The 14,765-nt window shown below is 47.8% G+C and overlaps 1 protein-coding gene across 1 annotated transcript; it reads left to right on the top strand.

Annotated features, from left to right (window-relative positions):
- The first annotated feature begins 2,825 nt into the window (after nucleotides 1–2,825).
- LOC310707318 (fetuin-B-like) lies at nucleotides 2,826–14,765 on the top strand. The gene is made up of 7 exons (XM_083504384.1): nucleotides 2,826–3,140; nucleotides 4,378–4,488; nucleotides 7,179–7,266; nucleotides 7,869–8,035; nucleotides 9,871–9,984; nucleotides 12,127–12,216; nucleotides 13,607–14,765. Exons 1-7 carry the CDS (start codon nucleotides 2,904–2,906, stop codon nucleotides 14,189–14,191), a joined length of 1,392 nt encoding a protein of 463 aa, XP_083360510.1. The 5' UTR covers nucleotides 2,826–2,903; the 3' UTR covers nucleotides 14,192–14,765.

Below are 14,765 nucleotides of genomic sequence, written 5' to 3'. Positions count from 1 at the left end.
AGATGAGGGACACCTGGCTTTCCAGCAGTACATGTGAAAAGAATCTCAGGGACTTGGTGGACCAGAAGCTTAACATGGGTAAGCATTGTGACACAGCAGCAAAAAAAGGCTAATGCTATAGTAGGCTGCAGCAACAGAAGTATAGTGTCCAGATCAAGGGAAGTCGTAGTACCACTCTATTTTGCCTAAACAGACACAACGGAAGGGAAGTGGACCAGAAAGGCAGAGGAGGAAGATCTGTGCTTCAGGGCCAGAACAAGGAGGTGAACTTACATGGTATTGATATGGCCAGGTTGATCTTCTTTTGCTGATGTTCTTGCTTGAATCGCAGTTGGTAGTCCTTGTTCCTTTGGTCAATAGATGGGGCAAGAATGACCTTTCCCCCTTATTTGTGCAGCACAACAGCACTTGGAACAGAATGTACTTTTTGGGGGAAGGAGGGAAGAGAGCTCCCTGCCGCTGCTGATGTCCACCCAATTTCCAAGGCATGTTCAGCAGCAGTAGGAAAAAAAAATTCCCCCCCCTCAAGGGGAGGGAATAAGAGCCCCAGTTCTCGGGCTACAGCTCTAGACTGCCATGTTCCAAAGGCTGCAAGTTCATTTGTATAATTGGACAGATAACTGCTCAAGTAACATCAGGGGCAGGTAAACAACTTTTATGTACCTGAGAGTATGTAAAACAAACACACGTAGGATTTGGGTAAATAAACCTTTTTAGAATTGCAATGTAGGGGGGGGGAGTTTGGATTTGATATCCCGCTTTATCACTACCCATAGGAGTCTCAAAGCGGCTAACATTCTCCATTCCCTTCCTCCCCCACAACAAACACTCTGTGAGCTGAGTGGGGCTGAGAGACTTCAGAGAAGTGTGACTAGCCCAAGGTCACCCAGCAGCTGCATGTGGAGGAGCGGGGAAGCGAACCCGGTTCACCAGATTACGAGTCCACCGCTCTTAACCACTACACAACACTGGCTCTCCAGTGTGGTCTTTCTCTCTTTTTTTGGTCTTCCTCTCTTTTTTGGCCACATTTCCAACATTAAAATTGGGAAATGATTTGCTGGTTATTAACATGGCCACATGTTTTCAGCAGAATTCAGCTGGTTTAAAGTGAAGGTAACAGCCTTTGATGTAGCTGGGAGTAAGCAAAACAAAAATGCCTAAGATTTGAGTAGAGTATGAGCCTCTTAACCTCAGGGTCATGGGTTTGTGAGCCCCATGTTGGGCAAAAGATGCTTGCATTGCAGTGGATTGGACTGTTACCCTACAAAGGGGGTTCTGGAAGTACGCTGGTCCTCTTTAGCCAAATAAAGGCAGCAGCATCGTGGAAAGAGTTCGTATTTATTGCGGGCCACAGCGAGAATAAATGATCCAGAGGAATTCTCCAAATTCTGGACCCCGAATACAAAATTGAAGACACTTTTATAACAATTGCATGTGGGATCACCTCGTGCATGATCCTTTTCAGCAATATGATTGGATAACAGAACGCATGGACAGCTTGTGGATGCTTAAAACAAATTTCACCGGTCAGAACAGCCTGCTCCTAATTGCTATGGCAATGGGTATCTTTAAGCAACGGTCACACAAAATGTGCCTTTCTCTGCTATCTGCTACATGAAGACTTGCATGGGTCAGGAGAATGTATGGTTCTCCTAGCATCGATGCCAGCCCCCAGTCTTCTGCAGAAGGCCAGCGAGCTCTTGACATGTTTTACTGACCTGATAAGGTGAAGTGAGAGGCCCATGGTGGGTGCAGTCTCAGCAAAAGACAGAGAGCATTGGTGTGCTTGGTTCTGACATACTTCCTGGGCTGCAACATCTACCTGGGTCCCACGACATCTACCTGGGTCCCAGATCATGACACCCACATATCAGAGATGACTCCCATGGTCTCTTCTAACTACACAGTTCTGTGGTTCTAGATAGTCTGGCAGTGATAAGTTAACATGACTTTTAGGGGTGGCAAACGGTGTTTTCCTCCCATTCTCGCCACAATCTCCCACTGAGGTTCAAATTCTTCTTCTTCCTCCTCTCCTCCTCCTCCTCCTCCTCCTCCTTCTTCTTCTTCTTCTTCTTCTTCATACCCCGCCCACCAGACTGGATTTCTCAGCCACTGTGGGCGGCTCCCAAAAGAATATTAAAAACATGATAAAACAATCAAACATTAAAAATTAAAAAGGGCTGCCTTCAGATGTCTTCTAAAAGTCAGATAGTTGTTTATTTCCCTGACATCTGATAGGAAGGAGGGCGCCACTACCGAAAAGGCCCTCTGCCTGGTTCCCTGTTACCTCACTTCTCGCACTGAGGAAACCTTCAGAAGGCCCTCGGCACTGGACCTCAGTGAACGGGCTGAACGATGGGGGTGGAGACACTCCTTCAGGTATACTTGGCCAAGGCTGTTTAGGGCTTTAAAGGTCAGCACCAACACTTGTAAAGTGTGCATTGGTTAGGTAATAAGTTCGCTTCCAGGCCACGCTCCTAAACACACTTGCCTCTGGTGTGTAACAGAACATCCTCATCAGAAACAGTGTGACTTGCTTCTCGGTAAACCTGTGAAGGATTGCACCATAGATCTTCTTGTATCTGGCTCCTGCCCGGAATTTATATAACAAGTGGTTAGTTTGGCACCATTATTGCTAGATGTTTTCTGCGGACTTCAATCTGAAGCCAAGGACACGGGTCCAGAGCTGGTTAGAAAATCACATTTTCAGCCTGTGAACACAACCTTCTAATCATTGACTCACTGTTTGCAGTTTGAATGTCCAGGTTCAAAGGTGTTGGCCATGGTGAGGAAGAAGAGCAAATATTAGTGACTTACCTCAAAAGTATATAAAGAAACCTGCAAAGCCTGCTCTTCCAGAGGGGCTGCAGAATCTCCCTCCCTGGTACCCAGGCCTTTCCAAAATGGCCCTTTTAATTTCCTTCCTGGTCGGGATACAGGTATTGTGTTCCTTAGCTGGTCTTCCACCTCGTCCAGAACAGCTACCAAGACCACCACTGACAGGACTGCTCTCCCCAGGGTGCAATAATTCTGTAGTCAAAGCAGCTGCAGCTCAGGCCCTAGACTTGATCAATTCCCATGAAAAAAAGGGGTACGTGCTTGGTCTTCAGCGAATCTTTGATGCCCGGCAACTTCCGCAGGTAAGCAGCTACCCTGGTTCTGACTTTGCTCTCTACATTGCAACCACCTTCCAAAACATCAGATAAAAGAGGGGGAGATGAGGGGGAGCCATTGTCCTATCTATTGAGTGGACACTCCAAACCAGGAGTAGCTAACATGTTGCCCTCCTGATGCTGGAATTGTAGAATTGCAGAGCTTGTAAGGGATCCTAAGGGTCATCTAGTCCAACCCCCTAGAATACAGGAATCTCAGCTAGACAGATGGCCAACCAACCTCTGCTTCAGCCCATCCCAGATCTGCCTGCATGTTCCAGCACTGGCCTCCCCATGGCTTCAGTTGTACAGAATGAAAGCTGCAGCCTGTATAATATTTACTGAATTCTAGCTGAGAATTGCTCCATTTTAAAAGAGGAGAAACTGAGGCAGAGGAATAAGCAAGTGTTGGGGCGGATGCAATAGTCCTGGGTGCTATTATCATATCTTCTTCTTTGGCGATCGCTTGTAGCCAAGTAAGATTGTCTTCCATAAACACAGTTTTAACAGTGGGTCCGTAAGTGACTGTGGAGGCCAGTTCTGGATCCACACATCCTTCCACAGTGGGGACATAGGTTTCCAGACGAGAGTTGATCATGTTGAGGGTTTGCCAAGTGTGCCTTTCTCTTAGCACCTTTCTCCCTTTCGTCCTGAGTTCGAGTGTCTTCAAAGCCTTTACACCTTTGGTAAAGGCTGTTCTCCACTTGCAGCACTCACAGGCCAGTGTTTCCCAGCTGTTGGTATTTGTACTACATTTTTAAAAGTTTGCCTTGAGAGAGTCTTTAAACCTTCTTTGTTGACCACCAGCACAGGGATTAGCATATGCTCTCAGAAAGGAGGACCTGGCTGCCGGCATTTTTAGAACACCAAAACGTAACGCTAAGAGCCATTATTTATTGGGGGGGGGGCTTTCTAGTTTAGTTGTGAGACCCTTTTCTTTAAAGGTTTCGAATAAGTGGTTGCAAAAGAAGCAGCTGTTTGAATAAATGATTCCAAAAGGAGGCATTTTGGATCTTTGTGATCCTTGAAATCCCAGGAGAACGAAAGTCTAAGGCTGTAGTCAAAACTTACATGGAATAACTTTGTTGACATCAATGTTAAATTTACTTAGTTCTACAGAAATTGTTTTGTGTGAAAGGCAGCCAGCCAGGCTTGCCTTTTCGAATTCTGCTCTGTCTTGTGCTGCAAAGGGTTTCGTCTTCTTATCGTCTTTCGTCTTCTATAGGAGCCTGAAGTCTCTAAGTATTTTCTCACCTTGGATGTGCTGGAAACCGTGTGCCATGTTCTCAGCGGAAAACAGGCAAAGGATTGCAGTTTCAGAAGCGCCCATGAGACAGTAAGTATTTGATCTGCCAAGTTCAGAAAAGGACTGAACATGCTCAGTTTTGTTTTTAAGCTAGGAATGCCTCCAGACGGCCACTATTTGGTGGGAGGAATTCAAGTGCATACTAGGAAACTTAAAAAGGTAAAGGGACCCCTGACCATTAGGTCCAGTTGCAGATTACTCTGGAATTGTGTGCTCCTCTCATTTTACTGGCCAAAGGAGCTGGCATACAGCTTCTGAGTCATGTGGCCAGCATAACTAAGCCACTTCTGGTGAACCAGAACAGCACGCGGAAATGCCGTTTACCTTCCCGCCAGAGTGGTACCTATTTATCTACTTGCACTTTGACGTGCTTTTGAACTGCTAGGTTGGCAGGAGCAGGGACCGAGCAACGGGAGCTCACTCTGCTGTGGGGATTCGAACTGCCAACCTTCTGATCGGCAAGCCCTAGGCTCTGTGGTTTAACCCACAGCACCACCCACTGTGCAATTAAAGTGGATGAAATTTCACTGTCACCCTAGAGCAGCGGTTTTCATCCAGTGTGCCGTGGCACCCTGGGGTGCCTGGATTGATGGTCATGGGTGCCACGGGCAACACTGGCCTCTGTCCTTCTTTCCTTCCCTCCCTCCTCTGATGACTTCATGTGTCTCTGCCTCCCAAAGGCTTGCAATGAAGCACGTGAAAGTCAGTGGTTTCTTGCCAGGTGCAAAATAAGGATCAGGCAGACTCAGCAATGGAGAATAAGAAGGTGAAGTTTATTGCCAGGCAATAAGGACCCAGTTTGGAATCGCTTCCAAAAGGAACTGGGACCCCGATTGACAGAAATCCAGAGCTCTTTATACCTGAGCAAATCACTGCAAATCATAGATCATGAGACAACCATGAGGGACTCACACTATTGTCAGCAAGAATCAGCCAATTAGCAAGCTGTTGTCACGCTACCAGCTCCTGGTCAAGCACAGGGTTCTAGTTCTGCTTTCCGATGCTTCCAGTGACGCTCAGTCTAACCTTTCCCCTAGTTATGACAGGACAGGGAGTTTGGAGATTTTGTGGTTTTGCTCTTCCTCTTCTGTGGATTAATTTAGCCTGTATCTGAGGGGATTTTGTACCAGAATCTCTGATTCACGTCTTCCCCTTTGTCCAGGGTACACGGATGTTTGTAGGGGAAAGGTCGGTTCCTAACTTGCTGTTTCAAGCAGTTTGCAGTTAGCTAAGGCACAGCTTCCTTTGGTTCAAAATGGATTATAAAGTACTGTAATCCTTGATTTGTATAAGCCTATGTGAATATATATTGAATATATTGATTACTGATAACTGATTATATGGATAGCATAGGGATAGCCCTTCTTCCTTGCCTCAGCACAGCTGTTTGCTGCAGCAGCCCTGGCTACAAGCTCCACAGGAGAATGGTGCCTCTGGGGCTGGCCAGGAGGTTCTGGTTGCCAGGAGTCAATGTGGCCTCGGAGTAAGGTTCTGGCCTCACAATCACCTTTGGCCAGTCTCTGTCAGGTTGCTAAGGCTGGGGGCATCCTCTTTCCATGCCTCTGTGGGGTGGCGTGAGGAGGCACCTCTCTTTGGGGCAGTGGCGGCTGCTGCTCAGAGGACTCCAAAGGAGAAAGGAGAAGAGAGGAGGCTGCAGGAACCCTCCACAAGGGAGCGTGTTCAAAAAAGGGGTGAGAGGCTGCTAGCTCTGCAGGCAAGGAGTGAAATAACTGGGGTCCTGAGCTGCACAGGGTGCCACAGAAAGAATGTAGTTGGTCAACGGAGCCATGGGTTCAAAAAAGGTTGAAAACCTATGTCCTAGCAACAAGTTTGGTTTCAAAAGAAAATGACTTTGTACAATCATCTGGAAGAGCTTTGCGAAGTCAGGATCTGGTGCGACCTGAAAAGATCTATAGTGTATTTCAGATTTGAATTGCTTCACAAGAAAGGTTAAGGGGTTCACATCACCCACCTTCTGCACATGTCTGCACGGTTCCCTTTCTCTCCCCCAAAGCCTTCACCAAATACAAAGAAAATTCTAGTGAGGGAAGCAGATGCCGGTGGCAGTATAGAGTGTGGTGAGATGATTTGGGACTGTGGGAAAGGGGCAGGATCCTGCTGTTTTTAGAGTAGCCCCATTGGGGAGGGAGGTGTAATAGATCATTCTGCCCAGAGAGTTCTGCCAGGCCAGGGCTTAATTTGAAAACAGGCTACTGAAATATCATATATTGGTCATTGGCCACAGAAGTGTTGTTGATTTAATTTACTGGTGACTTCTGGGAAAGGGCAAATCCAGACTAAATTGGGGAGGGAATACAGACTGTCATTTTGAGGCCAGTGAAACTGAGTGGAAACTGCAAAACACAAACAGAAAAACAAAAACTTGCATGCATGGAGAGCCAGAGAGAAGTAATAACAAATAATATCAGTCCAAATAACCAAAAAAGATTTTAAAATGTCCAGTAGCACCTTTGAGACCAACTAAGTTTGTTCTAGGTATAAGCTTTCATGTGCATGCACACTTCTTCAGATACTCAGATTAAAAATAAGAATATTATAATATTATATTATAAAAATAATATCAGATTTTGCAAGGGGGGAGTGATTCTGCATTGCAAGTTGGGGGCTAAGCTGACTCCTTGGTCTGCAAAAGGTGAAGGTTTCTGGTTTGGCAAGACAAATCAGTTCTACAAACATCACTTACCTTTCTGTTGCTCCAGGTCTATGGACAGTGCAAAGTAACAGTTTATGCAGATAACCACGGGAAAGTTTCTCAGCTGTGTTACTACGACTGCGTTTTACGCCCACGTATGTATTTCTATACATTTGCTTGAATTAACGTTTGTAAGGAAATTCATAGTAAAGGGACCCCTGACCATTAGGTCCAACCGTGACCGACTCTGGGGTTGCGGCGCTCATCTCGCTTTATTGGCCGAGGGAGCCGGCGCACAGCTTCCGGGTCATGTGGCCAGCATGCCTAAGCCGCTTCTGGCGAACCAGAGCAGCGCACGGAAACGCCGTTTACCTTCCTGCTAGAGCGGTACCTATTTATCTACTTGCACTTTGATGTGCTTTTGAACTGCTAGGTTGGCAGAAGCAGGGACCGAGCAACGGGAGCTCACCCCGTCGCGGGGATTCAAACCACCGACCTTCTGATTGGCAAATCCTAGGTTCTGTGGTTTAACCCACAGCGCCACCTGTGTCCCCATTGTAACACATAGGAAGTAACAAACCAGAAAGGATGCTCAATAAAACTGAAGGACGATGAGCAAACCAAAGACGTGTCTTTATTTAACAAGATTAAGAAGCAAAGGCCTTTTGCGACTTCTGCTTGCCCAGTAATTTACTGGCCTGTATAAAGGAACATTTAGCTGTGCAAATCCAACTATGCTTGTTTGTTTTCTAAATAGTTTCATCACGGGCTATCGCAAAACTTTGTCCTGACTGCCCAGTTCCCGGGGACCCAACTGAAGCCAGGTTCCAGGAGGCGGCGGCAGAGAGCCTTGCCAAATTCAACTTAGAAAACAACCATGCTCATTATTTTGCCGTCCTCAACGTCACCAAGGCACGGTCACAGGTAAGTTTGCGACTGGACATCCTTGAAAGCAGGAGCAGGGAACCTGTGGCCTTCTGGATCTCGCTGGACCACAACTCCCATAATCCCTGATCCTTGGCCATGCTGACTCTGGCTGATGGGAGTTGGAGTCTAACAAATACCTGGAAGACTGCAGCGTTGCCATTTAGAGGGGAAGTTTTCTCCATCACCCACGCCCCCATTCGTCACAGGATAGTTGATTTCGTTGCCTAGAGGCCTTCTTGCTATCTATAAGCCACGAATAGCTGGAAATTCCATGTTTGGGGGCACAATACTTTCTAATACCAGCATGATGGCATGGTTAGGACTTAGGAGACCAGGGTTCAAAGCCCCTCTCATCCACGAAGATCACAGGGTCACCCTCTCTCAGTCTAACCTACCTCACAGGGTTGTCGTAAGGTTAAAATGAAGAGGAGAAGAAGCTTCAGCTCCTTGGAGAAAAAATTGGATATAAAAGTAGCACTCTCCTGGTGTGCCCCGCGGAGGACCTTAAGGTCCATAAATAACAACACTTTGGAGGTCCCAAACCTCAAGGAGGTTAGATTGGTTTCAACTAGGGCCAGGGCCTTTTCAGCCCTGGCCCCGACTTGGTGGAATGCTCTGTCACAAGAGACTGGGGCACTGCAGTGGAGGGGTGAAGGTCAGGATGACCAGTTGAGAGCCAGGCCAGAGCTAAACGCAAGCAGCTAAAACTAATTTTCTCTCTCTTGCCTTGCAAACAGCAAGCATGCAAGCTTGTGGGTGCAGCTAGCTTGCCCCTGCAGGAAGTTTGCCAGTTGAGGTTAAGCCATTTCTGAGAAACGACCCCTGACAAAGGCAAGTAGCAGGATGTTTGCTGACCGCCAGGCTCCAGATATAACGCTTAGGTGTGAAGTTGCTAAACCACAAGGACATTTCTTGGAAGCGGGGGGTTCAGGGGCACTTCCTGGAACTAGTAAAGAGGTTAAGTAGATTATAAGCCAGTAGCGCCACCTAGTGGAATAGGCAACTTGGAACCGAAAGGACACACCAATTTATTAATTGGTTGAGCTTCAATGAATATGCATCAATGACCATAGGAAATTGTCAATCATTGGCTAAAGGGATGCCAAGGGGCTGAACTATGCTTTGCAGAAAGGTATATAAGTTACCTGCCCCTAAGGAGGGGTGGGCATTCATCATTTTCCTGAATGCACCCTATTTGCTTTTTGTCTGACAAAATCCAAATAAAAACTTTTTCTTTAAGAAACTTTGCTGCCTGATTTTTACATTCCTGGTCTGTATTTCTGAAGTCCCTTTCAGCAGGACTTGACATCTTTCCGCAGGGCCTGCAAGACGAAGCTGTTCCGCCTGGCTTTTGGCTTAGACTCACTCTGACCCCTTATATGGGATTTGGTATATAAATTTTCCCTTGGCTTTTTTGCTGGCCCATGTAGGACCAGCATGGATAGCTGGCTCTGGTGAATATCTGATGTTTCCTCCCTTTATGGCCTTGATTTATGGGCTACTACTAAAATGAGGGTGCATTTTAAGCTGTATTTTAATTAACTGTTTGGTTGTTGTTGTTGTTGTTGTTGTTGTTGTTGTTGTTGTTTCTATTACATTTTATTGAAATTTTATTGTAATTCATATTTGGTGTTAGCTGCCCTGAGCCCGGCCCTGGCTGGGGAGGGTGGGGTATAAATAAATAAAAATTATTATTATTAATTGCACCAGTTGCTGGGGAGCGAGGCGGAGGGCCAACAGGAATGTAAGAGGGCTGTTGTCTTCTATCTTGCTTGCACTTCATCCAGACGACACAGACTGCTCTAACCCGTTGCCTCTGCCCTTTTGCACAGTGGGTCATTGGGCCTTCGAACTCAGTAGAATATACGATCCAGGAGACATCTTGCACCAAAGGCAAGGGTGTCCCCGACATCTCCAATTGCGAACTCCTCCCACGTGAAACGGCCGTGAGTATTCCTTCACTTGGTGCTGATTTTTTTTGTTTTGTTTTTTTGGTACCCCGTCCATCTGGCTGGGTTTCCCCAGCCACTCTGGGCGGCTTCCCAAAAAATATATTAAAATACTCTAATACATCAAACATTAAAAGCTTCCCTGAACTGGGCTGCCTTCAGATGTCTTCTAAAAGTCTCGTAGTTGTTGTTCTCTTTGACATCTGGTGGGAGGGCGTTCCACAGGGAGGGTGCCACTACCAAGAAGGCCCTCTGCCTGGTTCCCTGTAACTTGGCTTCTCGCAGTGAGGGAACTGCCAGAAGGCCCTCGGAGCTGGACCTCAGTGTCTGGGTAGAACGATGGGGGTGGAGACGCTCCTTCAGGTATACAGGACCGAGGCCATTTACGGCTTTAAAGGTCAGCACCAATACTTGTACTCGGAAACGTACTGGGAGCCAATGTAGGTCCTTTAAGACCGGTGTTATGTGGTCTTGGCGGCCGCTCCCAGTCACCAGTCTAGGTGCCGCGTTCTGGATTAGTTGTAGTTTCCGGGTCACCTTCAAAGGTAGCCCCACATAGAGCGCATTGCAGTAGTCCAAGCAGGAGATAACCAGAGCATGTACCACTCTGGCGAGGCAGTCCGCAGGCAGATAGGGTCTCAGCCTGCATACCAGATGGAGCTGGTAAACAGCTGCCCTGGACACAGATTTGACCTGTGCCTCCGTGGACAGCTGCGAGTCCAAAATGACTCCCAGACTGCGCACCTGGTCCTTCAGGGGCACAGTTACCCTATTCAGGACCAGGGAGTCCTCCACACCTGCCCGTCTCCTGTCCCCCAAGAACAGTACTTCTGTCTTGTCAGGATTCAACCTCAATCTGTTAGCCTCCATCCAACCTCCAACCGCCTCCAGGCACTCACACAGGACCTTCACCGCCTTCACTGGTTCTGATTTGAAAGAGAGCTAGAGCTGGGTATCATCCGCATACTGATGAACACCCAGCCCAAACCCCCTGATGATCTCTCCCAGCGGCTGCATATAGATGTTGAAAGGGACATCCGTTAGCTAGGGATGATGGGAGTTGCAGTCCAAATACAGCTGGAGACTCAAGTTTGGCAAACCCAGAAGCAGAACATTTTTGCACCATCCCACCCCCCGCTCTTCTCCAAAGATATGAGTAGAGAGCATAAGAAGAACTGTCCTTGACAACTCCAGACTCCCCATTCATGCCCTGGATGTTTGCCTAAAGGGACCCCTGACCATTAGGTCCAGTCATGACCGACTCTGGGGTTGTGGCGCTCATCTGACTTTATTGGCCGAGGGAGCCGGCGCACAGCTTCTGGGTCATGTGGCCAGCATGACTAAGCCGCTTCTGGCGAACCAGAGCAGCGCATGGAACCTCCTTTTACCTTCCCGCCGGAGTGGTGCCTATTTATCTACTTGCACTTTGATGTGCTTTCGAACTGCTAGGTTGGCAGGAGCAGGGACCGAGCAACGGGAGCTCACCCCGTCACGGGGATTCGAACCGCTGACCTTCTGATCGGCAAGCCCTAGGCTCAGTGGTTTAGACCACAGGGCCACCCACGTCCCTTTGGGGTGTTTGCCTAAGCCTCCAGGCTTTCTACTGTGGGTATAGGGCGGTATGCACATCATCATCATCATCATCATCATTATTATTATTACACAGTTGGACTTGTGCACGTAGTTGCCACTATCCCTCCCTGTCTCTCAATCTCTGGTGAATGCGCAACTGAGACATACGTCGCCAACCTTTTTGGGGCATATGGGCCCATTTGCAACCTGGAGAACCTGTTGCGGGCGCCATGCACATGCCACAGCTCCCCACACCCCAGCTGCAACCTCCTCCCTCACCCCCCAAGTTGCATCCCACACCCAAGTTAGGCTTTCATTGGCTAAAGAAGGCTTCTGCCAAGCCTAATTTCAGTAGAGGTGTGGGAATGGGAACCTGCGGGTGCCAGAGAAAAATATTGTGTTTGGAAGTACATTGTTGACCTGTGGCCATCCCAGCTCCATCACATTCGCTCCAAGGACGGAAAGGTTCCCCACGACCGCTTTAGTTATTAGAACCTAAAGTCTAGGGAGGCTTGTTTTTTTTATCGCTCATGCTTTCCTGATGGAGGGATCTGGTTTATTTCATAGGAGACAGGCCTGTGCAGAGGTTCCGTGGTAAACAGCCGGATAGATTATCAGAAGTATGTCAGTGCGCAGTGTGAACTCTACCCCCCAAAGGTATGTGGCTCAGTCGGGCATATAATAATAATAATTTATTATTTATACCCCACCAATCTGGCTGGGTTTCCCCAGCCACACTGGACAGCTCCCAACAGAGTATTAAAAACAGGATAAAACGTCAAACTTTGAAAAATTCCCTGAACAGGGCTGCCTTCAGATGTCTTCTAAAAGTCAGGTAGTTGTTTATTTCTTTGACATCTGCTGGGAGGGTGTTCCGAGAAGGCCCTCTGCCTGGTTCCCTGTAACTTCACATCTCGCAGTGAGGGAACCGCCAGAAGGTCCTCAGTGCTGGACCTCAGTGTCTGGGCAGAATGATGGGGGTGGAGACACTTCTTCAGGTATACTGGGCCGAGGCCATTTAGGGCTTTAAAGTTCAGCAACAACACTTTGAATTGTGCTCGGAAATGTACTGGGAGCCAATGTAGGTCCTTCAGAACTGGTGTTATGTGGTCTTGCCAGCCACTCCCAGTCACCAGTCTAGCTGCTGCATTATTTTCTGGAAGTAATAACCCACAGTAAATGAGCATATGCAAGGCATTTATATCATGGGTTCGTAGAGCTGGAGGGGGTCTAAAGCGTCATCAACTCCCTGCAATGCAGGAATCACAGCGAAGGAATCCCTGACACACGGCCACCCAATGTCTGTTTACAATCCTTCAGCGAAGGAGAGTCCATCACCTTCTGAGGTAGCCCATTCCACTGTCAAACATCTCTTCCTGTCAGAAAGAGCCTCCTAATTTTTAGTCGCCTGCTAAATGAAACTGGGCAGAATCAGCCAACAACAGAAACCCCAATAAGAATATCCTTTGAAAACACCAGATTGAATGTGTTAAAGCTCAGAGCTTAAAACCTCCAGGAGAACAAAATGGTATTTTTCACCTGGTGCTGAAAAGATATCAGCTCTGGTGCCAGGGAACGCTCTCAGGTGAGAATGTTCCACGGATTTCCCACTGCCCAATCCCTGGGTGCCATCCACTCTGGGAAGCTGGAGGAAAGCCTTGGTCACCAACCAGTACAACCAAGACAGCTTTCCGGGTCATGTGGCCAGCATGACCAAACCGCTTCTGGTGCAACGGAACACCGTGACAGAAACCAGAGCAGTGCACAGAAACGCTGTTTACCTTCCTGCTGCAGCAGTACCTATTTATCTACTTGCACTGGTGTGCTTTCAAACTGCTAGGTTGGCAGGAGCTGGGACAGAGCAACGGGAGCTCACCCCGTTGTGCGGATTCAAACCGCCGACCTTCCGATCAGCAAGCCCAAGAGGCGCAGTGGTGTAGACTTTGGGTAGAAGATAAGTCCCAATAAATGCTGACGTATATAAAGATGAGGAAAAAATTGCAAAGTGATTCAGAATGAACAATTCTAATATTTTTTTCCCTATTAGCCACTCAACACGGATGATCAGAATCCACAACCTGGACCTAAACCTGGGCAGGAAGGACACCGCGAAGATCACAAAAGCAGTGAAGAACTCCATCACCAGAAAGGGCACGGACACGGCCATGGCCACGATCATGGTGACAGTCAGGGTCACGGTCACAGTCATGGTCATGGCCGCGGCCACAGCCACGGCCATGGCAATCGCCACCACCACCACAAACATCACGGGAACCACTCGCATGAGCACCAGAGTCCACCAGGCCAGCCAGAAACACCAGGCCGTGTAGTTGTTCTCCCTCCTTCAAATGAACATGTATCTCTACATTCCCTGCCAGAAATTCAACCTGAACAATTAGATGGGGAACCCGTTCCCCCCGGGGCAGAGAGCCCAACAGGAACCCCTCAAGTCAACCGCCCTGATATAGATGGTGCTCCGGGCAAACCACTGGCTAAGCCAAACATCTTTGCATTCCCTGTTGGGTTTTCAAACTCGGCTACGTGTCCAGGAGACAGCACAATAACTATCCCTGGTGTTGAGCTGCGCCAAAGGCCTGCGATAAAATTGCCCCCAGAGCCCAAGAAGGCCTAAAGTTTGGGTACTGTAGAATCCCCAAAAGCTATTCAACATGTGGTACCTCACAGCATGAGAGGAGCGGTTTTGGAGGAGGAAGGGAAGGGAGGAGGAGAAAAAGATGGTCATTATAATCTCTCACCACAAAAGGTAATAATAATAAAAATTCCAACTGGTTGTGCAGTGAATTGACACAAAGGGCACCAGGGGAATCTTTGTGGTACTAATGTTAGTACCACTAATGTTAGTGCTTTGCCAAATGAGCTCCCTCTTATAGTATTCCCATGCTGTTTGGACCAAAGTCCACAGAGGGAAGGAATGACTGACAGTGAATAGGGAGCCCATCCTGGGCCTTATAGCACCCCAAAAGCAACACTTGAAAAGCCCCAAACGTTCACAGCTCAGCTGTGCATTCTTTAGTCCCTGCGGTGGGTGGGATATTTTCATGAATCTAAACAACATGGTGGCCAGAGATTTCTGTTTTTCCTTTCTTTTCTCCGCCCATCCCTGACCTCCTTGTCCTTGTGAATGTGAGAAGGTTTTCTCTGCTGCAAGGAAGCTTAACAATACTCAATAAACGAGCGGTGTGACA

This window comes from Podarcis liolepis (assembly GCF_965112155.1).
Source record: "Podarcis liolepis genome assembly, chromosome: 5".
NCBI classification, from domain to species: Eukaryota; Metazoa; Chordata; class Lepidosauria; order Squamata; family Lacertidae; genus Podarcis; species Podarcis liolepis.
Note: the sequence above shows the minus strand (reverse complement) of the source record. Positions and strands in the feature narration are given on the sequence as shown.